Genomic DNA, 27,793 nt, shown 5'->3' with positions numbered 1-27,793 from the left:
ACACAGGATCGGTGGCTACCGAATCCTCCCTCTGGGAAGCATTTAAAGTTGTTATTAGGGGCCAATGCATAGCCCGCCAGGCGGGGGTGCTGAGGGCAATACGAGGCACGCTTACATCCCTGGAAGCTAGCATAAAGGACCTTGAAAAAACATTTTATGAGACGGGCACCTACGACACCATAGGTCTATTGAAGGATAAGTTACTAGAATACGCTGAGGAGGCAAACCGTGAGGTGAAGTTTTTGGGCAAATATGCTGAGGCCAGGAGGTATGGAGAGGGGGATAGACCAGGCCGCACACTGGCAAATATGACAAGACCTTCCAGATCTGCGGCATACATTCACGAGTTGCACACGAAGTCGGGCGCCACGATTAGGGGGCAAGGTGCTATCCTGAATGCCTTCTCAGGCTTTTACTCCGGCCTGTACACTGCCACTCAGGAAACAAGTCCGGAAGTGATGGAATCTTTCTTGGAGTCCATAACGCTGGTCTGGTTTAATAACACCCATAGGGAATATATTGACCTCTCGATTAATGCGGAGGATGTGGCCCAAGTAATCAAAAGCCTACCTTTGGATAAGGCCCCTGGTCCAGATGGCCTGACTACTGCTTTTTATAAGGCAGATGCTGAGGAACTGGCTCCCCGACTACTGGCAGTCTACGAGGAGGCTTTGGAGGTGCGGATATTGCCTGCCCCAATGCGCGCAGCATTGATTATTACACTGCTAAAACCTGACAAACCGGCGGAGGAGATGGACTCCTAGAGGCCTCTCTCTCTGATCAATGTGGATGTGAAAATTCTCGCCAAATTGATTGCCAACAGGGTTCAACCTATGCTACCTCTAATAGCTCTTCCAGATCAGTCGGGATTCATTCCGGGGCGTTCTACATCCCACAACATACGTACGATATTTTCTACCCTACACTATTTGCATGTACATGCCGCGGTGGTGTTTTTAGATGCCACCAAAGCCTTCGACACTCTTGAATGGCCATATTTGTTTACAATACTGAGTCGGATAGGTTTTAGCCCGTTACTCATTAAAAAGATTCGATTGTTATATACTATGCCAAGTACCAGGGTCAGGGTAAACGGAATGGTTCCTGACCCGTTCCCCATTTCGCGCAGTACGCGACAGGGGTGCCCACTATCCCCGCTGCTATTCGCAATAGCGATGGAACCTCTAGCAGCCCGCATTAGACAACACCATACGGCACGGGGCATAGGGTTCAGCTCCAGATGTTTGCTGATATCGCTATATGCGGATGATGTGACACTTTATCTTATAAACCCGGGGGAGAACCTGGACATAGTACTGCGTGAATTTATCCGGTTTGAAGGTTTGGCTGGGATCTCGGTGAACTGGTCTAAGTCGGTGGTTTTTCCACTGACGGATGGCACCCCGAGGGTCACTTCAGAATACCCCCTCAGGTGGGAGGCGGAAGCTGTTAAATATCTAGGAATTTGACTGAGCCGTGACCCTAAGGAGATTTGGAATTTAAACTATGGCAGAGCTGTTGCATGGCTAGAGGAGAAGGTGAAGATATGGGTGAGACTGCCTCTGTCCCTTACGGGCAGGATCGCCTTGGTTAAAATGGTCATTGCCTAAATTGTTATATTTATTTGCGAATATCCCAGTTCCTTTGACATCACAATTTTTTGCGACGCTGCGTTCACACCTGCTTACACTGGTGTGGGCTGGAGGCCAGGCACGGGAATTCCTGGGATATGCTGATCTTGCCTTTAAAACAGGGGGGGCTGGGGGCGCCGGATATGCGCCTATACGCCCTTTGTGCACAAGCCCAATTTTTGCATTTCTGGGTGCACCCGACTCCCTTCCAACCTCATGTGGCTGTCGAACAGGACATTGTGGCGCCAGTCCCGCTGAAAGTGGCCATCTGTGTGAAGGCGCGCCGCCCTCGGGGAGATGTAGACTCTGCTGAGATGCTGCGCTGGGTCTGGGAGGAACTGCGACGGAGGGCAGGTGTGCCGCTTTTGTATGCACCATCTCGGTCTCTGGCGCGAAACCCGCTGTTGCCCTGTATTGAGGATGGAATTGGACCGCCTCTGATGCGTAAGATGCACCTTCATACGTTCGCAGATTTATTTCCAGATAACAAATTTATGCACCCCCCGGTGGCGGCGGAGGGGCGGACGGTGCATTTCTCCGAATTATTTTTATATCACCGACTGCGGGCGGCATGCCGCGTGCTAAGCGAGAGCTTTCCGGCGGCCCCCTCGGTCTTCCTGGCGCTGGAGGGCCTGGTGAGTTCCCCGTCACTAGACTGTACAGACAGATGCAGAACACGGCGCCAGTGGTCCGACCCCAATCCCTTCAACATTGGAATGAGGAGCTCCACCCTCCGCTATCAGAGGAACAGTGGTCCTTTTGTTGTGGGCAGTTAGCGGAGCTCTCTCCAAATTATAGACTAAGGCTAATACATTTTTAATATTTACACAGATTGTATAGGACGCCGATTACTCTACATAAGATCGGGATATGGGAGGATGCTGGAGATGCGGAGGCACGCATGCCTCTTTCTTGCATATGGCGTGGGCCTGCCCCAGCCTTGAAGGATTTTGGTCCCAGGTTTTTACACTGATTAATCAGATTGTCGGGCGCTCTGATGCCCCATCCGCTGAACTGGGGATACTGGGCTACGTAAAGAACACTCCACCTAAATTACGCAAATTGCATGCTTTACTTCTTCTCTTTGCTAAAAGGCATGTGGCGCTTTATAGGGGTAGACGCCGGGTGCCCTCGGTGAAGGGATGGTTGGCAGATGCAACTTATGGACATTTGCAATTAAACACATTTTTGGAGTTGATACCGCCGACCTCCCGCCGCTTGGACATTTGGGAACCATTTGTACATTGGGCTCAAGCGCGAAGGGGTGTAGATGAGGAGGGGAATGTTTCAGACGAGTGAGACCGAAGATGAAGGGCTTTGATCTGTGTCGGTATGTGGGAGGAGCTGGGTATTATGTCCGACTAATGGCACGTAGGCGGGGGGCATGTGTAGACACTTTTTGATACCATCACTCCCTGTCGTAACTAAATGACCCAGTAATATGTAACCATGTTTATGTGTAGGCATATCAGTCAAAAATGGCCCCGAGCATGAAGTGGATGATGTAATATGTGTATGTATCTAAGTGTACCAGAGGGACCCACTGCTAATGATGTATGTATATGAAAGACACTTCAAGCACTGCAACTGTCGATTGGCTGTAACATTAACTGGCCTGTTTTGTTGGTTATGTTATGTAACTTTATGATTTTTTTTTTTAAACGTGGAGGATTGCCAACACACAGGCCTTGTTTGCAAGATATGATAGGGCACACTACGATGAGCTAGAGACCCTACTGCAACACCTTCTAGATCAATACAAGGCACGAGCTAATGATCTCATCCAGGAAGGCAAGGTCATTACAAATACCTCCATTCGTTGTGCTCTTGATGCTGCAGACACAACATCCCGGGCTATTAACACCAGCGTCCCTTTACGCAGACATGCATGGCCACGCATTTCCGGCTTCAAGCCGGAGGTCCAAACCACTATATTAAATCAGCCGTTTGATCAAGAACACCTTTTTGGACCCAACGTAGATTCATCTTTAGAAAAGATGAAAAAGGACAACGACACTGCCAAATTAATGGGAGCCTTGCAATCGCAAGCTCCCAGAAGTTCTTTTCGTCACTCCTCTTACAGAGGCACCTCTAGAGGTTTTTCCACAGAAAACCCCTCCACTTCGTACAAGAGTCCAACACAGACCTCATCTACAAGAGGCTATTACAGAGGAGGCTACAGGGGCAATAACAATAAAGGCAGTGGCAAAACGACCAACACTCGTACCGCCTCCACCCCTAAAAAATTACTTCCCTCTACTCCGGTCGGGGGAAGATTGCTACAGTTCCTACCTGTCTGGAACACCATTACCACAGACAGGTGGGTGAGACAAATCATCCAATCCGGTTATTGCCTGGAGCTCACTTCCACTCCCCCGCACATTCCACCCAGACAGCGTCCAATGTCCGCAGAACACTTAACGCTGCTAAAACAAGAGGTACTTTCCCCCCTACAAAAATATGCCATAGAACCAGTTCCCCTTTATCACCGAAACACAGGGGTTTACTCCCTGTATTTCCTCATTCCAAAGAAGGACGGAACCCTGAGACCCATCTTGGATCTCAGACCATTAAACCTTTACATACAATCAGACCATTTCCACATGGTCACTCTTCAGCAGGTCCTCCCGTTACTCAAACAAGGCGACTTCCTTGCCACATTAGATCTCAAGGACGCCTACTTCCACATTCCCATTCACCCTGCTCACAGGAAGTACCTTTGGTTTGTGGTAGACGGCCAGCATTACCAATTCAAAGTTCTCCCGTTCGGAGTCACCACGGCACCCAGGGTCTTCACAAAATGTCTGGCAGTGGTAGCAGCCCACTTACGAAGACAACAGATTCACGTCTTCCCATATTTAGACGACTGGCTCATAAAAGCAAAGTCACATATCCAGTGTGTAAATCACACACACGCCGCAATACAACTACTTCACGACTTGGGGTTTACCATAAACCTCCCAAAGTCTCACCTCCAACCATCCCACATCCAACAATATCTAGGTGCAACAATAGACACCTCAAAAAGCCTTCAAAATCCCAGTCCAGCCAGGATAGCAAGCATGCAAGCTCTTATAGCAAGATTCCAACCGCAACACTCACTTCCAGCTCAAGTGTTCATACAACTAACAGGGATGATGGCCTCTTGCATATTCATAGTACCTCATGTAAGACTCCAGATGCGCCCTTTACAGGATTGCTTAGCACGTCAGTGGAACCAAGCTCAAGGTCAGCTGACAGATCTGGTGTTGGCGGACGGCCGCACACATCACTCTCTGCAGTGGTGGAACACCCAAAACCTTTCCAAAGGGCGACCGTTCATAGAGCCGGTTCCACAGATTGTGCTAACAGCAGACGCATCGCTCACCGGATGGGGAGCTCATCTACTTCATCACACCATACAGGGCACATGGACACCTCAGCAAAGGCTACTCCACATCAATCATTTGGAGTTACTAGCAATCTTTCCGGAAACCGATATCAGGCAAAGCTGTCTTAGTCCGCACGGACAATATGACAGCAATGTACTATTTACAAAAACAGTGGGGGACGCACTCTCTCCATCTCTCTCAACTAGCACAGAGCATATGGAGATGGGCCATTACTCAGAACATTTTCCTATTAGCCTAACATCTCACAGGAACTCAAAATCACATGCCAGATCTGTTAAGTCGACAGACGAAAAGTAAGCTACATTTTGTACAATGCAGTTCTCCAGTTTTGACATCATTCATAGATAGGCTTACTCAAGGAGGTGGGTTAGACATTATGAATACAGTTTACACTGTAATAATTCTAGCTAATAACGTCAATGTCCAGTCGGTGCTTTACTTTACAAAAAAAATACTTTCGTTTACACAAGAAAAATATACTACTCCTGAAACAAAGCTACACAGTGAGAAACATTATTTACCACCATCTCGTACAGAGCTGTGACCCTAAACAATATTAGAGCCCCTAGACACCAAGCATTATAAAAACCAGTTAACATTGCATTATATAGACCCTGTTGCACAGGGTTACACTTCAAAGCTAGGGCAGTGGCACCAACACTTGTATTTAAGTGATATGGTCTCAGCAGTTTATATGAAGTCTCATGTTCACCCACTGTCCCCCACCTAAAGCAACAAAAGTGCACACCCTTCTTTGGCGATTTTGCTCTGGTGGTGTGAGGGGTCTGGATAGGTGTGTTTTGTGTCTTGCACAGTTACTGGAGTCCAACTACTCCATTAGCCACTGGGCTAGCTGTATGAGGACCCTACCCTCCTCTACTGGCCAGACCTTCTTATGACACAAAAGGAGTAGGGGCCCACTGGGCACAGTCTAGATTTTCTAAAAGCAGGGCACCTATGGGAATGGTGCTACTTGCTGACAATGCAGGACAAGAAAGGACAAAATTAGAGACTATGCAAATCCTGGAGCGGGGACCATAGGTTAAAATGATAGCTTCTTCAACAGGGCATTCTTCCCCCACATAAAAGTGTTAACTGGAAGCACCCATAAGCTCCCACAGAACAGGGTCAGGAGCAAAGCAGTCTCACCTTTAATGACAACATGGAGCTTCCCCTGTCTCCCCCGATGTTGATATGCATCAGGTTTCCTTATTTTGAGCAGCCATCTGAACTCTCCTTATGTTCCAAAGCAAGAATAGCTTGCACAACCCTGAGACAGCTCGTTCTCGGCTGGGATGCTCCTTTATGAGCTGAAGCCTAGTTCCTTCCATCAAACTGGCAAATTCCTTTCACTGGTAATCCATCACTGAGACACCTTCTCAAGTTCAAACTCTATCCCCGGCTCTTAAAGGAAAATGACAATCCAACCCCTGGGCTCCACTCCTGGTTCTTGTCTTCCTCGACGACCCATTGAATGAATGAATATTTAATAAAGCGCACTGTGGCCAAGCAGCTTCCTGGCGCTGAGAGCTCTGGCCATCAGTCACAGAAGAAGCCCAGGGATTTAGCAGGAGTACGCCTGAGAGAACAGAAGGGTTTTCAGCGCTTTACGGAAATGGGAATAGATAGGGATAGAACGCATAGACAGGGAAAGGCTGTTCCAGAAAAGGGGGGCCAGGTCAGAAAATCTGGTACCTCCCGTTCTGGACTTACGGAAACGGGGGACATTGAGGAGGGCCAAAGAGGAGGCACGAAGAGTGCGGGTGGGGATGTGAGAGGAAATGAGAGAACCGATAAAAGCCGGGGCAGAGCAGGCGTGAGCCCGGAAGACTAAACAACCCAATTTAAAGAGAGATCTCTGATGAACGGGGAGCCAGTGAAGGGACTTGAATACAGGGGTGATATGATGAGTTTTGGGGAGGTGAAGGATGAGACGGGCAGCCTGGTTCTGGATAGCTTGTAGACGACGTATTTCATAGGCTGGTATGCCCACATACAGGCTGTTCCCGTAGTCAAGACGGGAAGTGATCAGGGCCGTGATGAGAGAAGAGAAAAAGCGAGAAATTTTTCGGATAAGCCGAAGAGATAAAAAGCAAGAAGATACGACGGAGCTAACTTGGGCGTGCATGGAAAGGTCCTGGCTAACCCTAATACCCAAGGTCCTAACAGAAGAGACAGGTGCAGGAGAGGGACCAAAGGTAGGGGGCCAGAAGGCAGAGGACCAAGGACTAGATGAACCACCCGTCAAGACCAGCTCAGTCTTGTCCGGGTTGAGTTTAAGATGATTTAAACTCATCCACTCAGAAATGAAAACCAGGGTGGAGCGAAACTTTGAAAGGGACAAAGAAGAGGAGGAAAGATCAAAGACGAGCTGGAGGTCATCTGCGTAATTGTACACAGAGACCCCCAGATGGAGAAGAGAAGTGATGAGAGGATAGATATAAAGATTGAAAAGAAGAGGGGAGAGAGAAGAACCTTGAGGGACCCCACAGGAAACCAAACGAGTGGGGGCAAAGAAAACGGACAGATGAACCGCTTGAGAGCGTCCCGTAAGAAAGGACGCGAGCCAGGAGAAAGCGGAGCCCCGGATGCACGCTGCGCTGACACGGTCGAGAAGGATGGAATGGTCAACCGTGTCAAACGCAGCGGACAGATCGAGGAGAACCAAAGCTTGAGGAAGGGAGGAATCGGCTTTTGATTTCAGCTCATCAAGAACTGAGAGGACCACCGACTCCGTAGAGTGGCCCGGGCGGAAGCCCACTTGATGGGAAGCCAAAAGGTGGTTCTCCTCGATGTAGGTGGAAAGGCAGGAGGTAACGTGACTTTTCAGGATCTTGCCCAGATAGGGGAGGAGGGAAATAGGCCTAAAGTTGGAAGGAAGGGAGGAATCTAAGCCAGGCTTTTTAAGGATGGGCAAAACAATAGCAGATTTAAAGGATGAAGGAACTGAGCCCAGGGAGAGGGAGGCATTGAGAAGGGAAAGGTGGGGAGTAGGACAATTAGTGAATAACGCTCTCAGAATACGTGCCGGGGCACAGTCGGCCGGAGAGCCGGACTTAATATTAGTGAGCAGGGCAAGAAATGAGTCTAAAGAAATAGGGGAGAAAAGGTCAAGCCATTGTGGCTGCAATGTCAGTAAAGGAGAACAACCAACTGGCCAACGAGGCCAGACTTAAATCATTCCCTAACTGACAAGCAAATCCAATCGGGGGGTCTGCTACTTTTGCATCCTGGGTGCTCCTCGAATTCTAAGGCATATTTCTTGCATGTTCACTGCGTAATCAGTCTGTGATCAGTCCCGCTGAGGAGGACTCCACCAGTCTTTTGGTGCCTGTTTGTCCTCTCTCCCAGAGAGAACTTTTCATAAACTTCAGACGAGGAGGCCTTTACGATAACCTAGCAGAAAGGGGGGTCCCCTAGCAGATGGAATCTTAGCTAAACACAGATATGAGCTGGTGCCTACCTCAACCCACCAAGCTTCTACTAAGAATAGGGAGGGACACTGGGGATCTGGAGTGTCCAGCAGAACAGATACCACCTTGGTTCACATTAAACAACTATCTCACCGTCCTCACCCAGTGAACAAACTGGCTCTCAATACACACATACCACTGAGGCAAAAAGAATCCAGGTAAGGGAGCCTTCACAGATTTTACCAGGAGGCTGCTGGTAGGCAGCCCCTCCTTAACGGTACAAGTACCCTCAGAGTATAGATTAATGCTGTGACCACTGTCAGTCTACCACAGCTTGGGTAGAGTGGGCAGTAGCCGCTCTCTGGAAAAGAGGCACGCCCTATACATCAGTGGCTCTGGAAAAATTCAAAGTGGGAGTGCTGCGATCAATGTTACCTCACTGAAGTCATAGGAATTGTGAAAAATCCAAGCGTTGCACAAAGAACAAGAGTAGCAAATGCCTTCAGCAGGAGAGTAGTAGGTAGATGGTGGTGCATTGTGGAGCACATCGCAAATATATGGTGGTGCATTGTGGAGCACATCGCAAATATATTACTAAAGAATTGTGTGGTAGCGCCCTGCTATTTACAGACAGCACATTTTCCATCGAAATGACCACTAAATTTGCATAGACGTACAGTTTTACTGATAAAACTATATAGCGCACAAATGATAATGTGTGGAATTCGGGTTTCAGTGAGTGCTTCATTTTCCCATCACCAAGTGTATAAATTTGTTTTGATCCTATTAAAACCTTTGTTTCCATCACACTTAAGAATTACAAAAATGGTGCTCCTATAGGGCTTTCCCAACTGCTGATACATTTTAAATAATTTGTACAGTTAATTTACTAGTATTTAATTTTTGTTCCGTGCTAGAAAAAATTACATCCTGTAGCCTTTTCTTTCGCACTCCTTGTAACCCAGCAACATTGTCACATAGGACACTTTACAAAATGATACCACTTTGCAGAGAAGGAAAATTAAACGCCAGTCTTCATATTAAAAGTGTAAGCATCAATTTGACACAAGACATAGCCTGACATTTGACCTGTCTTAGAAGCACAGTAAATATAACAAGATAAAAAGAAAATTCAAGTTAGCCTTTATTGCTCATTCACCTTTGAAACTTCAGCATGGTTATTTGGGGGGTGATACAGCAGCGCTAGCCCCCATACTTCCGGCACCTGCGGGTTCCATCTATTGCCATGGGTTTTGCCTTGTGCTGGACGAACAAACATCAGGTGGGTCTGCAAACCAGATACTTTGTCAGGACATTTGTAACCAGGCACCTCCAAGTTCTTTCCAAGTCTCTCTTTCCAGAGTTCTCACAGGGGTTGTTTGACACAGTTTTGCAACTGTAACATGAATTGGTATTTGAAGCTCCATGTGATTTGTCGGATCATCATCCACGTGTGACAGCTGACTGCTCATGAGGATCTACCCCGTAAGACGTTATAGAACTTTATTAAACCTTTTTTGAAATGGTTGTAAAAGGAACGTTGAACTGGCACAGGGAGAACAGCTTTCTCATTCCAAAGAGGAACATTTTGTAAGTGACTGGTTACGCCGCGTCCTACCCACCATCTTCACAACCACTCTATTTTGGTTTTGCACCCTCTCCTCTTGGTCTCTATCTCTCTCCACTCCATTTCTTACACCTTGTCTCTTTGCTGTCTTGGACTCCTATTCATCCACTATCTACCTCTGGTCCTCTGTCAATGCTCCATTGTCTTGCCTATACATTTTCCAACATTTCTGGTCTGATCATGACTCTCTTTCTTATTCTTCCGCAGAAGCTGACCACAGACGTTCCATTGGGCGAGAGAATACCACGCAAACCACAGTAGATTAAAAATGTGCTTTTAATTATGTGACATTTGCATCCAAAGATCCCCAATATCCACACATCTGTGACATACAGAAATCTCCAGTATACATGTTGGTATTGGTATCACAACCATGGACCCCTGGTATCCATGATATGCACGTGGCCTCCGAATACAGAAACCTCAACTATCCATTTGATCACCTTATGCAAACACCTCTTGTATTCATGTGACTGGTATATAGAGAGAAAGCACACCCTGTGCCCATTTCATTTATACATGCAGCCCCTCCCCCTCCCCCTCCCCTCCCCCCCCCCATTGAATTTCATGTTGAGGGAGCGACAATCCCATCCAAAGAATCTTGATCACAACTTGTTTTTTTTATATCTGTAAGCTCTCTAGTGTGCACGGGAAGATTATGTTTCGAGACCCTCAGGTATCCTTGTGATTATCACGTTCGGGGACATCTTATAGTTGTCACCATCCGAGACCCCAGCCCCCACTTTCATTGTGGTTGTCTCATACAGAGAGAGTCCTCCCCAGCTACCAGTATTGATTTGCCAAATAAACCCTGGTCCTACTCTCCTAGATTTCCCAGTGCTGCAGCTTCTTTGTTTTTCATGGAAAGACTGCAACTTGGACCAGCAATTCATCCCTAGGGTTAGTTCATGACAGGTCTCAGAGTAATCCACTACAGCCCAAAATCGTTCAGCAAGGTATCACATCCTAACAAGATTTCTTATTGTAGACGTCTCAATATCTACCAGAAAGGCACACTGAAAATGATGTGGTACCAGCAGGTGCCCAGAGATTATCAATAAATGAGCACTTTGATTACGAGGATGTGCACAAGACTGTGTACCATGGGACGGAGTGTCAGAAAAGTATTCTCTAAAGAGAGTCATAATTTCCCTAATTTGGTTCTCCAAAATCGACACTGTAAATATGTAATTGAGATAAATAAAGCATATTAAATCTAAATGAAATATATATATTTATATTTTTTTTTAATTAACGTTGCTTCATCTTTTTTTAATCTGGTCGTTCAGGCTTTTGGTACACGGATCCAAACACTAGTTCTGTCTACCTAGACATTCATTCTGGTGGCCTCTTGTTCTTTGATCCCAACAATAGTCTTGTGATTTGTTCTCACCAATAATTCCTATTTGGCTACCATCCTAACATTAGTACAATTCCTGATTGTGCCACCTATGTCAATGCATATATCCTGCTGCTTTGCCAGTGTAGAAACATGGATCACGATGCTGCATTGGCCCATCTTTCCACACTGGTCTTTTGTGTGGTTCACAGGAATACCATTAACCAAAGAACTAGGGTGAATTTGTGTGTGCAGATCGTCATCTTTGTTTATTTGCAGCACTTTACTAGGGTGTGTATGGATCGTCTCAATCATTTCCTAGTGTGTGTGGATCACGAGAATAGTGCTACCTTCTGATGGACACTTCTGACCGCAGATTCACCAGGGCCGGACTTGGAATACTAAGCAGCCATGGCAAATTTGTCCGGTCCACCCTGAGAGGGAGCAGTTAAAACCGGTCCCCAGTGTATAAAAAATAAACGCCCCCCGCCATCTCAAAACCTACCCCCACCCTTCCAGCGAATCGCCCGATTCTTAGTCCGGCACAGGTCATCATCATTTGAATTCCCCAAGGCGCCAGACTGGATCAGGAACTTTCCCAACAATTGCTCTCATGTGCCAGCAGGTGGCACCATTGGTCTCCATAGCGGCATTGGACTGCCTCCAGAAGTGATGGCACAGAGTCTTATATAGGCGCCATCCCTGTGCACTGACATCAGATGCTTTCTTACTAGAGGCAGCTGGTGCATAGGGGACACTGCACAACAGAGACGCTGCTCTGACACAGTGGCTGTTAAAGATTTTCCACTTCTGCAGGGACTCCTGGGCATTAAGGTTACGATCCTGATGTTTTGGGCCCAGTCGTGTGTTCCAGGGAGGACAGTTCTGAGGTTTCTTGCTCTCCTTGCCTTGTGCATTGTGTTGGTTCCCCATACACGTTAGCACTCTGCAGTGCAACCTGTAATAGGCTCAGCATTGGGGTTGCTTCTTGAATAGCATCTGCATCTGGGATGAGACAGCCAGGACCTTCAACGGTGTCTGTTAGATGCCAACATGACCTGTGGCAGACTCTTCTCCATGCTCACCATGAGCTCACAGTAGTGACGGATGCATCATCTTTGTGCTGGGGTAGTTCAAGAACCATGATTTCCACCTCGTCCAGATGGTCTCTGGTAGAGCAGAGGCACCATCTGCATTTTCTGGTTGGTGGCTCGCTTAATGCCAGGGCACACATGCTCAGCAGGTGTTATCTGGGGGACCACGAATGGCACTTGCATTCCGTGATGGATCAAACCATCATTACCCAGTGGAGTGTGCCTCGGGTAGATCTCTTCACTACCATAGAGAATGCTCAGTTACAGGACTACTGAGTGCTGGAGTTGACACCTAAAGGTTTACTGGGGCTCGCCTTTTGCTCACAGTGGTGCAGCGGTCTCCTGTATGTCTTTCCACTCCTGCCCCGGTGTAGGAGAGTAGGGTCTGCTATCCTATGGTCACCCCAAATTTTTGCTTTTTGCTTCACTGGTTTTTGACATATTGAGGCTGTGGGCCTGCCAATCAGACCCCCAGCCTGCTGTTCTCTCTACTAAATGTACACCATGCACCCTAGGTGCATAACCAATTGGAAGTGGATCACCCTGTGAGCCCCTGTACCAGTGTACACTAGGTACCCAGGGCATTGGTGTATCTAAGGCCTACCAGGGGCTGAAGCATGTATTGTGCCACCCCTGGCCTGGCCTAACAAATTTGACACAACTGGCTGATCACTCAGCTGGGGTAAGTTGGTGTAACCACCTCTTACTTAGGTGTAGTATACCTATACCTAACCTTAAATGGGACACATGTTAACCTATAAGTCACTCCTATGGCAGCCCTTAACAATCCTGAAGGCAGAGTGCTTGGTTCCATGTGAGATGGTGCTCTGGCATGAGCTGAGCCTGTCTGCAGTGGTCGGAACCACTTCCTTCTACTGTTTCCAGATATCGTCATACCATATACTCTTAAGTGCATTATGAACCTCGCGGTTAAATGCTAACTTTGGTTTGGCTTTATCAAAACATGTCGAGTAAGGTGTCATACGAATTGGAATACTAACCCCTCGCCAATTCTGGCGACGGGGTTAGCATTCCACCCTTCTAGAGGGACACGACATGTACAGTACCTGAAACCCGGGTAAAATCAGACATAGCCTCAGCTCCACAAAATGGATGCTGCCACCACAGACACAAGTCTGCCCTCCTGCTGCTGGGAGTCCTTCCAGCTTGGGAGGTGTGGACAAAGGGTTTCCTGCCAGGGGAGGTGCGTGCACCACCCCAGACAGGATTTTGTGTATTGGTCAGGTAGGGCTTGAAAGAAACCAGACATGCCTGTGGCTCACAAGGAGCCTCGGTGCATATGCCAGTTCAATCCGGTCCTGGGGCACACCAGTCCCGGGCCTGGGGCGAGCTGGACAAAGGATTGGGGGTGTAACCACCCCCCTTCCTGGTCCCACCCTTAGGGAGGGACCTAGCAGGTAGTCCGGCCCCTAGAATCCGAATAAAGGTAGGAGCTGTGTCCTAAGACTTTAGACATCCTGGAATCAACTTGAAACTAAGAAGACGACGGGAACTTCGACGCTCTGCCGCACAGAGGACTGAAGCCAATCTCCCCTGTGGTCAGGGAGTGACCACCTTGCTAACGCAAGCACCATCCAGCGAATCAACGTCTGCTTTCCCGCCGGAGCCCGAGCCCAGAGACTGACAAGACCTGGACCTCCAGACCTCTCACCGCCCGATCCACAGTCCCTGAAAAAGAGAGACCCGTGGAGGCAACGAGACACGTGGAGCCAGCCATCTTGAAACGACCACGACAAGCTGCAAGTGCAACAACCGAGGATCCCTCCAAGTTGTGCTTTGGGATCTGAGAAGCCCAACCCTCGAGCAGCATCTGCACCAAAGGTGAGCCCTCCAGCATCTCCACGATCTGCGTGGGGCCCTTCTGCATTTTGCCACTCGACGCGCCTAACCGGTTGCTGGCCCGCTGGCTAGTGGCCATCTTGGCGACGAACTTCAAGAAATACACCGCTGGTCTGGTTGCTCCAGACTGGCCCTTGCTCCCCTCCAAAGGAGCAGTCCCTCTGACCTTGCTGGTCAGAACCATCAGCTTATTTCGTTTTCCACAACAATTGCTTTTGCCAAGGCTTGTTTGCTTCGATCAAGTCGCCGACACCGCCGACAGCGAGAGCCTGCGTGGGACAGCTCGTGAACCGACTCCTGGGCGTCGTCGACCTTCAGGGACCACGTGGCTGCAGAGACAAGCTACACCTTTCTTCCTGTTTGCACCGACATCGCCTGGTACCCACCTGGTGCCACGCTGGTCACTGGCTAGTGACTGTGAACACTGTCCCCTCTGCTTACAGGTCTTCTACAACTCCGATCCACCCTTGGATCCACCGCATCCCTTCCGGACCGACCGCCTGCAGCATCTTTGTCCACAGGCTCCATTGAACAGATAGAAGAAACCCGACGCACTTCGACACCTACGCACCCGCTTCCTGTGGGTGAGGTAAAGCTGGCACTCCGGTGCCCCAGTGTAGAGTATCATCTCTAGTGTCTGTGTTTCCAATCTTGAGTTCATAGTCCACCCGGAAGATCCTTTTTGCAGTAACTTTGTAACTTTTACGCACCCATTGAAAACCTATGGGAGCACGCGTGTGACTATTTGCTCTGCACACGCAACCCGTGGACCTCCTGGTCACTAACTGAAGTTAGCTCCTTGTAGGCCCAGCGATTCTAGAGGCCCTAGGCCTTTTCCCTTTTCTGTTCGTGGTACTTATACCACTATTTTAGTATATGGTTTGAGCGGCCACCAGGGCCTATCCATATAAAGTGCAACTTCTGTGTATTCTACTGTAATCTTGTTTGACGATTTGTGCTCCTGTGCTCATAAAGAGACTAGGGGTTACTTTGAGAAATAAATACATATATATTTTGAATATATATCTGTGTGGTGTCCTTTCATTGGTATAAAAGGGGGTTGCATTTGGTAAAACAGCTTGCTTAACACGTTTCACGAGTTTAGCCTCAAAGACTGCTTAGCCTACACTACCACTAGGGCAGCTAGTCCGAAAAGGTTGACTTACAACCACACCATAAGGGTTGCTTGGCATGGTACAAGGTGGTCACTTTAACTAGTGAACATCATATACCAGGCCAACTTCTCACATTGGTGAGCAGCGGTTGGATTTGAGCTTGCTGTGTTTTACCATTGTAATCTCTTGGTTACCAATTGAAAGATCACATAGGTACCTATAGGTACATATAAAACAAGATTAGATATACTTAAGTTCTACTGAACTTAGTGTTGTAGAGCAAAGGGAGTAGCACACCCTGACTACAACTACTAGATAGGTTTAGTAGGTAAACCCAAGCGTAGGTAGATTGCAACACATCCACCCACACTTAAGAGCAATGGCTGGGGCAGAGGGGTCCACTGTACCCATCTCTGTTGAGAGTGACCCCCAGAGGGCACCATCCATCTTTGCTACCCTTAATCAAAATGAGCTCAGGCAGTTGGCAAATATCAGGGGCCTTAAACAGCCCAAGAATCCTACTTATGCTGAACTCAGGGAGCTTTTACAGGCTGATGAAGATCAGAAAGCTCTCAGGAAAGCCTCCTAGTTAGGCCCCTTAGGGACAGGAACAGGAGGCCCCCCTTCTGAAGATGCTACTGAAGTACCCCTTTCCAATAGCCATCCCTTAGATGAGAATCATACTACAGAGGAGGAAAGTGGTGAGGATACAGAAAGAAGTGAGGATGAAGGGAGAACTAGCCCAGTGCCAAGTGTTATACGTGGCCCAGCTAACTTAAGGCTACTGGGGACTGACAATGGGATCACTCCATTGGATCTCCCTAGTGGACTTAACCAGGGGTCTGGGAGGCAAAGGAATCACTCAGGTGAATCTAATGCTTCTCATACCTCTAGAGGCTCTCAAGGTCACTCCAGGAGAAGGATGACCACCCCTCAGAGGAGGGAGCATGAGGCCAGAATGCAAGAAGCCCAGCTGAGGATCAGGAAGCAGGAGCTAGAAGTAGCTCTGATGGAAGAGAAACTGAGCAAAGCTAGGCAGCATAAAGCGAGTGGGTTTATACCCACTGGTGGCAGCATTGTCCCTAAGGACAAGGATAGGGTCTTTGATAATAGGAACCTGTCTAAGGTTGTGCCCCCCTACAAAAGTGGGGATGACATCCACAAATGGATGACTGCTCTTGAGAGAGCCTGCAAAGTGCAGCAGGTTCCTGAAGACCAGTGGGCAGCAATCCTCTGGCTCTCCTTTGAAGGAAGAGGCAGAGACAGACTCCTCACTACTAGAGAAGAGGATGTCAGAAATTACAGAGTCCTGAAGAGTGTCCTAGTTGATGGGTTAGGCTTAACCACTGAACAGTACAGGTTAATGTTGAGAGACACCCAAAAGACACAGACTCAGGACTGGTCTGAATACATTAAATGTGCCACTAAGGCTTTGGAGGGTTGGTTGCTGGGAAGTAAGGTATCTGATTATACAGGATTGTACAATTTGATGATGAGAGAACAGATTTTAAATAACTGTCAAAACCAGCAACTGCATCAACACTTGGTTGACTCTGATTTGACCTCTCCCCAAGAATTGGGAAAGAAGGCAGACAAATGGGTCAGAACCAGGGTTAAGCAAAAGAACCAGGGCCAAGGGGGTGATCAGAAGAAAACAGACCAAAAGGGTGGAGATCAGAAATCTAAAGACGAGAAGTCTTCAACAGGGCCCCAAACTACTGCTAAAGAGGGTGGGTCCCAGCCTAAAGGGAAGAAGAAAGAAGGTCAAAAGAAACCCTGGTGCAATCATTGCAAGAATACAACTCACTGGACTAGTGACTGTAAAAAGGATGGAGCCCCCAACACTGTTGCCCCTAAGGCACCTGCTCCCAGTACTACTGTTAGCAGTGTTGGTCCCCAGACAAAGGGTGTAGTGGGAATCACTATGGGAACTGAAGGAGATTCTGACTTAGACAGAACCCTGACACAGGCAGTCCTGATCTGTGATGGGGACATAGATTTGTCCCTGACTGTGAGCCCCAGTAACCTGGGCAAGTACAGACAGACTCCTTTAATTAATGAAAAAGTGGCTCAAGCCTACAGGGACACATGTGCCAGTGTCACTATGGTGACACCAGGCTTTGTGGACCCTGGACAGTACATACCAGGTGAGAATTACCTGGTGACCAATGCCAGCAATGCCACTACTTCACATAGTGTGGCAGTTGTTAACTTCTCATGGGGAGGGGTAACTGGCCTCAAAAGGGTTGTGGTTAGTGCAGACCTCCCAGTAGAATGTTTGTGGGGCAATGACCTAGAGAGTTCTCTATGGTCTGAAGTGGAGTACAGGACACATGCAGAGATGTTAGGTATATCACCACATGTCCTTGCTGTGACCAGGTCACAGGCCAAAAAGTGCCTTACTGAACCACAGGTCTTGGATCCTGGAACAATGGACCAAGCACCTACCAAGAAGAAGAACAGGAGGGTCAAGGCTGTGCCTTCCCCCCTGCCTCAGAGTGATGATCAACATTCCCAGGAAGCTGATCTAAAGGACCCTGAAGGAACTGTCCCTGAAGAGCTTGAACCTGATCAGGTTGAGTTTCTGGGGACAGGGGGACCTTCAAGGGCTGACTTGAGGCAGGCTCAGTTATCCTGTCCCTCTCTTGAACCCCTCAGACAGCTGGCTGCTGCTGAGGCTGCTGGGAATGCTCAAGGTACCCATAAAGTGTATTGGGATGAAGGGCTCCTTTATTCAGAGGCTAGAGACCCCAAGCCTGGTGCTACCAGGAGGTTGGTTATACCTCTGCAATTTAGGGGCTTCCTTCTTACCTTGGCCCATGATATTCCTTTAGCAGGACACTTAGGCCAGAACAAGACTTGGGACAGGCTTGTCCCTCACTTTCACTGGCCTCACATGAATGAAGATACAAAGGAGTTTTGTCGCTCCTGTGTGACCTGCCAAGCCAGTGGCAAATCAGGTGGCACAACAAAGGCCCCCCTAATACCACTACCTGTGGTGGGGGTCCCCTTTGAAAGAGTGGGAATAGATATAGTGGGTCCCATGGATCCTCCCACTGCATCTGGGCACAGATTTATACTGGTGGTAGTGGATCATGCCACCAGGTATCCAGAGGCAATTCCCCTTAGGACCACTACAGCACCTGTTGTGGCCAGGGCCCTGCTGGGAGTATTCTCCAGAGTGGGGTTTCATAAGGAGGTAGTTTCTGACAGAGGTACCAACTTCATGTCAGGATACTTGACAGCTATGTGGAAGGAATGTGGTGTCAACTACAAGTTCACCACCCCTTATCACCCACAATGCAATGGGCTTGTTGAGAGATTCAACAAGACCCTAAAGGGTATGATCAAAGGATTACCTGAAAAGCTTAGGCGAAGATGGGACATCCTTTTACCCTGCCTTCTGTTTGCTTACAGAGAGGTCCCACAAAAGGGGGTTGGCTACAGCCCCTTTGAATTGTTGTTTGGGCACCCTGTAAGAGGCCCACTGTGTTTAGTGAAGGAAGGATGGGAGTTACCTCTCAAAAAGCCTAAACAAGACATAGTGGACTATGTACTTGGTCTCCGCTCCAGGATGGCTGAGTATATGGAGAAGGCATCCAAAAACCTTGAGGCAAGCCAGGCCTTACAGAAAGCTTGGCATGACCAAAAGGCTGTCTTGGTTGAGTTTCAATCTGGACAGAAGGTATGGGTGTTGGAGCCAGTGGCCCCAGCAGCACTCCAAGACAAATGGTCTGGACCCCATACAATCCTGGAAAAGAAGGGAGAGGTCACCTATTTGGTGGACCTAGGAACTCCCAGGAGTCCCCACAGGGTACTCCATGTTAACAGGTTAAAAGCATATGTCGACAGGGCAGACATGGGCTTGCTCATGGCTACAGATGAGGGACAGGAGGAAGAGAGTGACTGTACTGCTCGATTTTCCCGGCCTTCTTGTGTTGTAGAGCGATTAATATGACTTCAGTCTCTTTCCATCCAAGTCTAAGGATTAGAGTAGTGAATAGAGCCTATTTATTAGACACTTTGACACGATCCTGTGCTCCTCCCCATAGATCAGGGCTTACATACATAGCCTAGGGGATAGATTCGTTAGTATTAAGGATAACCTGCCCTATAGTGAGGGTATTTCATGGAGTCGTGCTGAATTCAGGCCTGGTAGGCCTCAGACAGGAGAGACTCCATCTTTCTTTCTGCCCCGGCAGCTTGGGACATTTCTAGGTGAAGGGTGATATTTTAGTTATGAGGTGTTATTCGCTCGGAGAGAACCGGTTCAGGCCGGCCCTTATCGAAGGAGTGTATTCTTCCCCTGCCGAAGACACTACATCAGGCCGGCCGGCTGGGAACGTGTCCTTGGCACGGGGAGGTACAGGAATTTGGTGGGCGGCAGGTTTCGAGCTGGAATTTTCCATGAGAGAATGCACCTCTATATTAGTGAAAGTCTGAGTTAGATATTGGCACTTGCTTCTAGTCCATAGGCGGCACCTGGCCGTTAGCAGAAAAGCTACTACTTATTTCAGGGAAGACAGATGATGAACTTGAATCTAAAGAGGAGAGAGTAGCCGATGAGGAAGAGGTTCCAGTGCCTCGGAGAGGGAGAAGGGAGTAGATCCGCGACTGCGGCGGTGTGACTTCCAGGCGAAGCCGAGGCACAGACGAGAAGGGAACCTAGATGACCATTGAGCACAGGCTACATACGACTAAGGTGATGTCGACCCCTTTTTATTGAAGTGTATAACTTAACCTTTTACTTTCCTTGCAGGTTGTATATATGATGTATTCTGTGAGTGTGCATGTAGCAATTAAATAAAGTATTTAGCTTGTGAGTCAGCATGTGTTGTGTATCCTTGTATAGGAGGATAGCCTATTCTTCTAGTCAGATTCAACTTGACATGAACAGATGTTAATCCTGATCAGGTAAGTGGTAACTGAATGAGGGAGAAAAGAGCCCCTCGAATTAAAGAACAGGTTGTGCTCAACTAATAGTCTTTGTGTGATCTGATACATAGTAACCCCGATTCCCCTATCGTGTACTACGGTGATAATAGGATGAGCTTGTGCTAAGGCTGCCGTCTGGGTAGGAAGTACTGGGTCCGTTCGAGACCGCGAGGCTAAGGCTGCCGTCTGGGTAGGAAGTTCTGGGTCTGTCTGAGACCGCGAGACTGTGGCTGCCGTCTGGGTAGGAAGTTCTGGGTCTGTCTGAGACCGCGAGACTGTGGCTGCCGTCTGGGTAGGAAGTTCTGGGTCTGTCTGAGACCGCGAGGCTGTGAGGTCTGAGACTGCGAGACTGTGGCTGCCGTTTGGGTAGGAAGTTCTGGGTCTGTCTGAGACCGCGAGACTGTGGCTGCCGTCTGGGTAGGAAGTTCTGGGTCTGTCTGAGACCGCGAGACTGTGGCTGCCGTCTGGGTAGGAAGTTCTGGGTCTGTCTGAGACCGCGAGACTGTGGCTGCCGTCTGGGTAGGAAGTTCTGGGTCTGTCTGAGACCGCGAGACTGTGGCTGCCGTCTGGGTAGGAAGTTCTGGGTCTGTCTGAGACCGCGAGACTGTGGCTGCCGTCTGGGTAGGAGGTTCTGGGTCTGTCTGAGACCGCGAGACTGTGGCTGCCGTCTGGGTAGGAAGTTCTGGGTCTGTCTGAGATCGCGAGGCTGTGAGGTCTTGATATATATATATATATATAATAGGAATTCCCTGTCCCTAGGTGGTACATATATATGTGGTTATTTAGGTGTAAAAAGGCCCTAGGGAGGGGGTAACGTTCTGGTTTGGGTTAGAAAGGCTCTGTTGAGCGGGTTCCACCTGATCCGAAAACCCAAGCAGAACATTTGGCGTCACGAACTGTTTACGAAACCTGTGTGCGTTTTGTTTGTCTTATGTTTGCTTTCGGTGTGTGCGTGGTTTTCTTTGCATTCTTTTTTATATATTTGCGTGTATAGTTTTTTTTCCTCTCTCTCTTTCTCTCTTCCTTTCTTTTCTCTGCGTTTCTTTTTCTTTCTTTTTCGCGATGTTTTCTAAGAAATCTAAATCTACTCTTAAATTGTCCGTTGATATTCCCGGATGGGATTCAACGCCTTATGGAGCCTTAGCCCGTGAGTGGGCTGACTCTACTGGTCTGAGTGAAAATTGGAACTCTTCTTTGGAGTCGGCGGAACCGGCTGACGTGATTACTTGTTTGCAGACGGCACCTGTATTGAAGGGTGAGGAGGTTCCCGCTTTGGGGCGCAGAGGTTGGGTTATTCTGTCTGCGTATCGGATTCTGCATGAGAGATTGTTGAAATTACAAATCTCTCTTAAGGATGTGGAGGCACACTTTGTTGAGATTCAGAATTCTAATACTCTACTGCGATGTCAAAATAAGTTGCTTTCTGACAAACTTGACACTTACCAAACGGTTGCCGAAAGGGCGGCTGTGCGGATTGCTCGTTATAAGTACAAGAACAGGCGTGGTCGAGTTTCGACGCGTAAGGTGCGTCTGGTCGTGGCGAAAGCTGGACTAGATTGGAATCCTGATGAATGGGATGGTAATATCTGGGACTCGAGTACCTCTTGTTCCTCGGGTGAGGAGTCTGTTACGCACGAGTTTTCTCGTTCCCGTCATGAATGTAAGTCTGCTTCTCGCACCTCTGATGGTGCACCCCGTGATTATGCTCGTTCTTCGGGCGGGATCGATGCTTCTTACACTGATTGTCCCTCTACTAGTACTGCTCGGGCTCCTTGTGATGCTCGTCCCGTGGTCTCTGCGCATCCGGTTTTTCGTCGGAAGTTGCAGCAATCTCCTAATGCTCCGCAGGGTGTTTCTTTGGACTGTTTAGAAGATTTTACTCAACAAGAAATTAGTGATATTTTGCAGCGCTTTCGGCAGCGTACTGGTGAGGCCTTGCTCACATGGATGGTGCGCCTTTATGAACTGGGCGCTGCCGGTATTATGCTGGATACTGGCGACTGTTTGAAATTTTGTTCTTTGAGTTTGGATTCTACTGTGCAAGATCATTTTCGTAACTATAATGGTGGTGGTCAAATTTCTTTGCTCCAATTGGCGACTGAGGGTTGTAATTTGAAGTATCCTACTGAATCTGACTGGCCTGTCAATGACAAGCCGTGGTATACCTTGCGTGATGCTGCGCAACGTCTTAAGGAGGAAGTGATGAAAACGGCTATTTTTCTGGGCACTGCTGACAGGTTGCTTGATGGGATGTTGACTTCTTCTGTGCGGAATCGTATCATTCGCTCTTCTCCTGTCGCCTACAAGCAGGTCATGATGACTTTGTTGATTAACCAGACTGGTAATGTGCTATCTACGGTGTTGGAATCGGTGCGCCAACTCGGCGAGTTGGGTGAGTGGTTTAAACCTGAACGTCAGCCCCGGTCTGACACTCGTACTCCTGGTGAATATAAATTTACTAGACGTGATATCTTTACTGGTCTTTTGGCTGATGGTGTACGTCGGGAGGACATTGATGGTGAGACTACTGCTCATTTGTGGGAGTTGTTTCGCAAACGGGGCTTGGATCGGAAGGAGGGTGCCCGGCGTGTTCGAACGACTGAGTGTGATCGTGGTTGTTCTGATGGTAGCGGTGATGACGATCGCCGTGGGCGCTCTGATCGTCGTGATGATCGGTGTCCTGTACGTGATCTGTCCCCCCGTCGAGAGCGGGACAGGGAGAGAGAGGGGGAAAAGGAAAGGGGGAGAAATGATCATGCTTACAGCAGGCGTAGAGATGATAGGGATCAATCTCCTGAGTTGAGGAGGAGAGAGAATCGTCACAGCTTGGTTGATCGTAACCCACGGTATAATACTGAAGACTTGAATCCGTTCCGTACGGGGAATGGATATGAACAGGAGGTACCGATACCTAAGAAACGTGAGAGTCTTTATCCTGATTTGTCCTGGTACACAGAATGCAGTAAGAATGACTAGGAAATAGGTCAAGCTCCGGTACACAGATGGGCTCATAGAGATAATAGACCCTATGTAGATATTGATATTTATTGGAGACATCGTAATATCCAAAGGGCCCGAGCATTAGTTGATACAGGAGCGGAGGCCACTCTTATTCATGGAAAATCAAAGAAGTTTACAGGGCAGCCTTTTACTATTACCGGATTAGGAGGAAAAGAAACCCCTGCAGTTCAAACTTTGCTTGAAATGAGAATAGGTAGAATCCCTAGAAAGGAATATTCTGTATTAGTGGTGCCACTCTTAGAATTCATAATTGGAATTGATATTTTGAAGGGAATGACGTTGCATCTTGATGATGGGTGTTACCAATTTGGAATGACGCATTATATCTCGTCCAGACCTATACGGGTTGGTCGTTTAAGGATGCCCCCCATACAAGTTCCCCAGGCGACCAAAGTGGTTTGTCAGAAGCAGTATCGTATTCCGGGTGGTCATGAAGAGATTAGTACCACCATTCAGGAGTTGGTTGATGCAGGTGTTATAACTCCAGTTACTTCTGCTTGGAATAATCCTGTTTGGCCGGTGCGTAAGAGTGATAATTCTTGGCGCATGACTGTTGATTATCGAGAATTGAACAAACACACGCCCTCTTTGACTGTTGCAGTACCGGATGTTATTACCCTGATTGAAAGAATCCAAAAGCATCCAGGTACATGGTATGCGTCCATCGATATTGCTAATGCTTTCTTTTCTATTCCAATTGCCCCTGAGTGTCAGGAACAGTTCAGTTTTACGTGGAACGGGCGTCAGATGACGTTTAGAAGTCTTCCTCAGGGCTATGTGCATAGTCCTACGATTTGTCACCGGCTGGTGGCAGAACATTTGGCTGAGGTACCAGTTCATCCCAAAATTCAGATATGTCATTATATTGATGATGTTTTGATCCAAGGCGAAACACAAGAGGATGTTCAGACACAATTAGATAGAGTCATTGAGTGTCTGCGTGAGAAAGGTTGGGAGATCAATCCGGATAAATTACAAGGTCCGTCCCAAGCTGTAAAATTTTTAGGTATTAATTGGCATGAGGGACTCCGCGAGGTGATCCCTCAAGTTAAACAGAAGATTCTTGATTTTTCGGTTCCGAGGAATAGGAAGGAAGCCCAGAGCTTCATTGGCTTATTTGGTTTTTGGCGCCAGCATATTCCTCATTTGAGTCAAATATTGGCCCCTTTGTACCGAATTACACGTTAAAAGAATGCATTTGAATGGGATAAGCAACAGCAAGATGCATTTAGTCTGGCGAAAGAGGCAATTCAACATGCTATGGATCTATGGCCTGTACGTGATGGTGATGTGGATTTGAATGTGTCTGTGCAAGGCCCTTATGCAAATTGAAGTTTGTGGCAGAAACAAGGCAGGAGTAAGGTACCGTTAGGTTTTTGGACCAAAAAGCTACCTGATGCTGGTGAGCGTTATACACCCTTTGAGAAACAGCTACTTGCTTGTTATTGGGCTTTGGTGGATACCGAGCAATTGACTTTGGGACATGATATATTCTTGCGTCCTGAAATTCCTATTATGCAGTGGGTTCTGAGTTCACCGAAAACTCATCGAATTGGGCATGCTCAAGATGCGAGCGTGATTAAATGGAAATGGTACATACAAGACAGGGCACGTGTGGGCCCGAAAGGAGTTGCGTCTTTACATGAGCAAGTGGCGCAAGCACCGTCGACTGAGACTGAGAGTGAGTGTTCCGTACCTTTAGAACAGGAGTCTCCTGTTAAGTGGGGTAGACCTTTTGATGATTTGTCCGCTGAGGACAGAAACCATGTTTGGTTCACAGATGGGTCGGCGAAGTTTATTGGGACGACACGGCACTGGAAGGCGGTGTCTTATAATCCGGTCACACAGAAACTGTTGAGCACAACTGGTGAAGGGAAGAGTAGCCAATTTGCCGAGCTTTACGCTGTTTACCAAGTTTTGAAACAAGAATTACCTGGTACATGTCATATTTTTACCGATTCTTGGTCAACTGCCAATGGACTGGCTGTTTGGTTGCCAACTTGGCATTCCCATAATTGGAAGTTACATTCCAAAGAATTGTGGGGAAAAGAGTTATGGCAAGAGATTTGGGAGATGCTCCCACAGAGTACTGTTACAATCTTCCATGTGGATGCTCACACTCCAATAGACTCCCTTGACAAATTTTTTCATAACATTGCAGATGAAAAATCTAAAATTGCTGAGGCAGTGGTGGACAGACAAGATCCTGATATTGCGGGATTGGCGAAATGGGCACACCAGAAGGCAGGACACTTTGGAGAGAAGGCCACTAGCAGGTGGGCTGCTGATAGAGGAATTTATATTCCCCTGGATCTAATCAAAAATGTTATTTTACATTGTCCCGTCTGTCAACATATCAGACAGCGTAAGGTACCCCAAATTGTTAGAGGCCATTTACATCGCGGGAAATTGCCCGCTCAAATTTGGCAGATTGATTACATCGGACCCCTTCCCATGAGTAGGAATTGTCAATATGTTTGCACAATTGTCGATACATATAGTGGCTTGCTGGTAGCTCTTCCATGTAAGCAAGCTACCCAATTGAATACCATAAAAACATTAGAATTAATTATGATGTATTATGGTGTGCCATTCCAAATTCAATCTGATAATGCATCCCATTTTCGTGGAAGATTGGTACAAGAATTCTGTGTGGAAAATAATATTGAATGGATATTTCATATACCCTACTACCCGCAGGCCTCGGGTCTGGTGGAGAGATTGAATGGCCTGTTAAAGGACCAATTACGAAAGTTAACAGATGACAAGTATAAAAACTGGCGAGACTTTTTACCACAAGCACTATTGATTCTGAATAATCGTCCTTTTTTAAATGCTGAATCTCCACTTATGCGTTTGTTTCCCCCAAATGTTGAGACTATGCCTAATGTAATCAGTGAAACTGTGATGTATTGGGAAATTACTCCCGGAGCTCTGACTCCATGCAGAGCTACCCCAGGGTCGGCAGGTTTAGACTTGCACGCCATGGATGACACCGTTCTGGAGAGTAAGAATCGGGTCATCATTGCTACTGGTGTTGGTATTCATATACCACCTGGGAATTTTGGATTGATCGCCCCTAGATCGGGGCTGGCTGTAAAAGGCATCCAGGTACTTGGAGGTGTCATCGACAGTGACTATCAGGGAGAGATTAAGGTACTTCTGCTAAATAGCAGTGAGATTGACTTACTGATATACCGCACTGACCGAGTGGCTCAATTACTCATTATGCCTGTTTTCAGTGGCGAGATATTGAAAGGCACTGCCCCAACTTTGCTAACTGTACGTGGCCAGAAAGGCTTTGGCTCTACGGATAACCCTGGGGCCAGGGTTTGGGTGCAATCGCCTAAGAATCCCCCTGAACAAGCAGAGGTTATTGCCACCGGTCAGGACAATACCATTTTGGTTATGAGGCCAGGGAAAGATAGCTGGGAAGCTGTCCCAGCTGATAAATGTTATTTACGAGAATGATTAATGCCTGTATTTGGTTCTTTTTCAGATCATTCTTTGGATTGTTGCTGCAGGATGTGTCGGAACTGGACTCCTTTTGGATTGGTTCGGCGAGAGAGAAGGGATCCCGTCAACCCGGGATGAACTGAGAACCCGAGTGTTGCGTTCCTTCAATGCGTGGGATTCGTCATCGAACTTTTGGACATTACTGGCCAAGAGAGTGACTGATGCCCCTCACTTCTGCTTGACACCGATGAGATCTGTGCATGACATTCTAGCGACTTGTCTAGTTGCTGTCCCCGCCTCACTGGAGACTTTAATTAGTATCTTTAACGTTTCGAAGGCTCGTCCGAATATTATCCTGGGTGATTTTGCTACCCATGTATATTGTCCTTTGTGCACTGAACTGCCGAATGAGCAGCTCCCCATCCAGTCCCAAATAATTACGTATAATATCACACGAGGTGACCTATGCTTCTTTCTTACATGTAATCCTAATGCAATTTCTGAATGCCTACGCCTCAAGTTAAGAGGCGCCACTTCATTCACAACTCACGAACGGACTTTGTGTTTTCAGAGGACACCGACCACATGTGTCTCAGTCCAGAACAATATGACTTGCAATAGTTTGGTAGTTACTCCCAGTCACTATCGTGCGATGTTGCTACCTGCCGGATGGCTTTTCTCATGTGGTAACACTTCCTGGCCATATGTCCCTGCAAACATTTCCGGAGGCCCGTGTGCCATTACCAGACTGAGTTTGCTGATGTTCTCATCACATCCAAATGCCAACTCTCGTGTGCTTCGAGATACTATGATGTTACAGGAGGATTGTGACTCATCTTTGCATTTATATTCCAAGTCTGAATATCTTAGCCTAGCTGTTTCAATTATTGGTGTTCCTGCTTTGGCGGTT

The 27,793-nt window shown here is 47.7% G+C and overlaps 1 protein-coding gene across 2 annotated transcripts in view; it reads left to right on the top strand.

Annotated features, from left to right (window-relative positions):
• RNF31 (ring finger protein 31) overlaps nucleotides 1-11,289 on the top strand; it is a 954,370-nt gene extending 943,081 nt beyond the window's left edge. For both annotated transcript variants that reach the window (XM_085641869.1, XM_085641861.1), the window contains exon 23: nucleotides 10,271-11,289. In XM_085641869.1, the coding sequence (XP_085497995.1) occupies nucleotides 10,271-10,324 (54 nt within the window). In that variant the 3' untranslated portion in view covers nucleotides 10,325-11,289. The remainder of the gene's footprint in view (nucleotides 1-10,270) is intronic.
• Nucleotides 11,290-27,793: the final 16,504 nt, after the last annotated feature.

This window comes from Triturus cristatus, chromosome 1_1 (genome assembly GCF_964204655.1).
Source record: "Triturus cristatus chromosome 1_1, aTriCri1.1, whole genome shotgun sequence".
In the NCBI taxonomy this organism is placed as follows: Eukaryota; Metazoa; Chordata; class Amphibia; order Caudata; family Salamandridae; genus Triturus; species Triturus cristatus.
The sequence above is the reverse complement of the archived record's forward strand: the minus strand, read 5'-3'. Positions and strand labels throughout refer to the sequence as shown.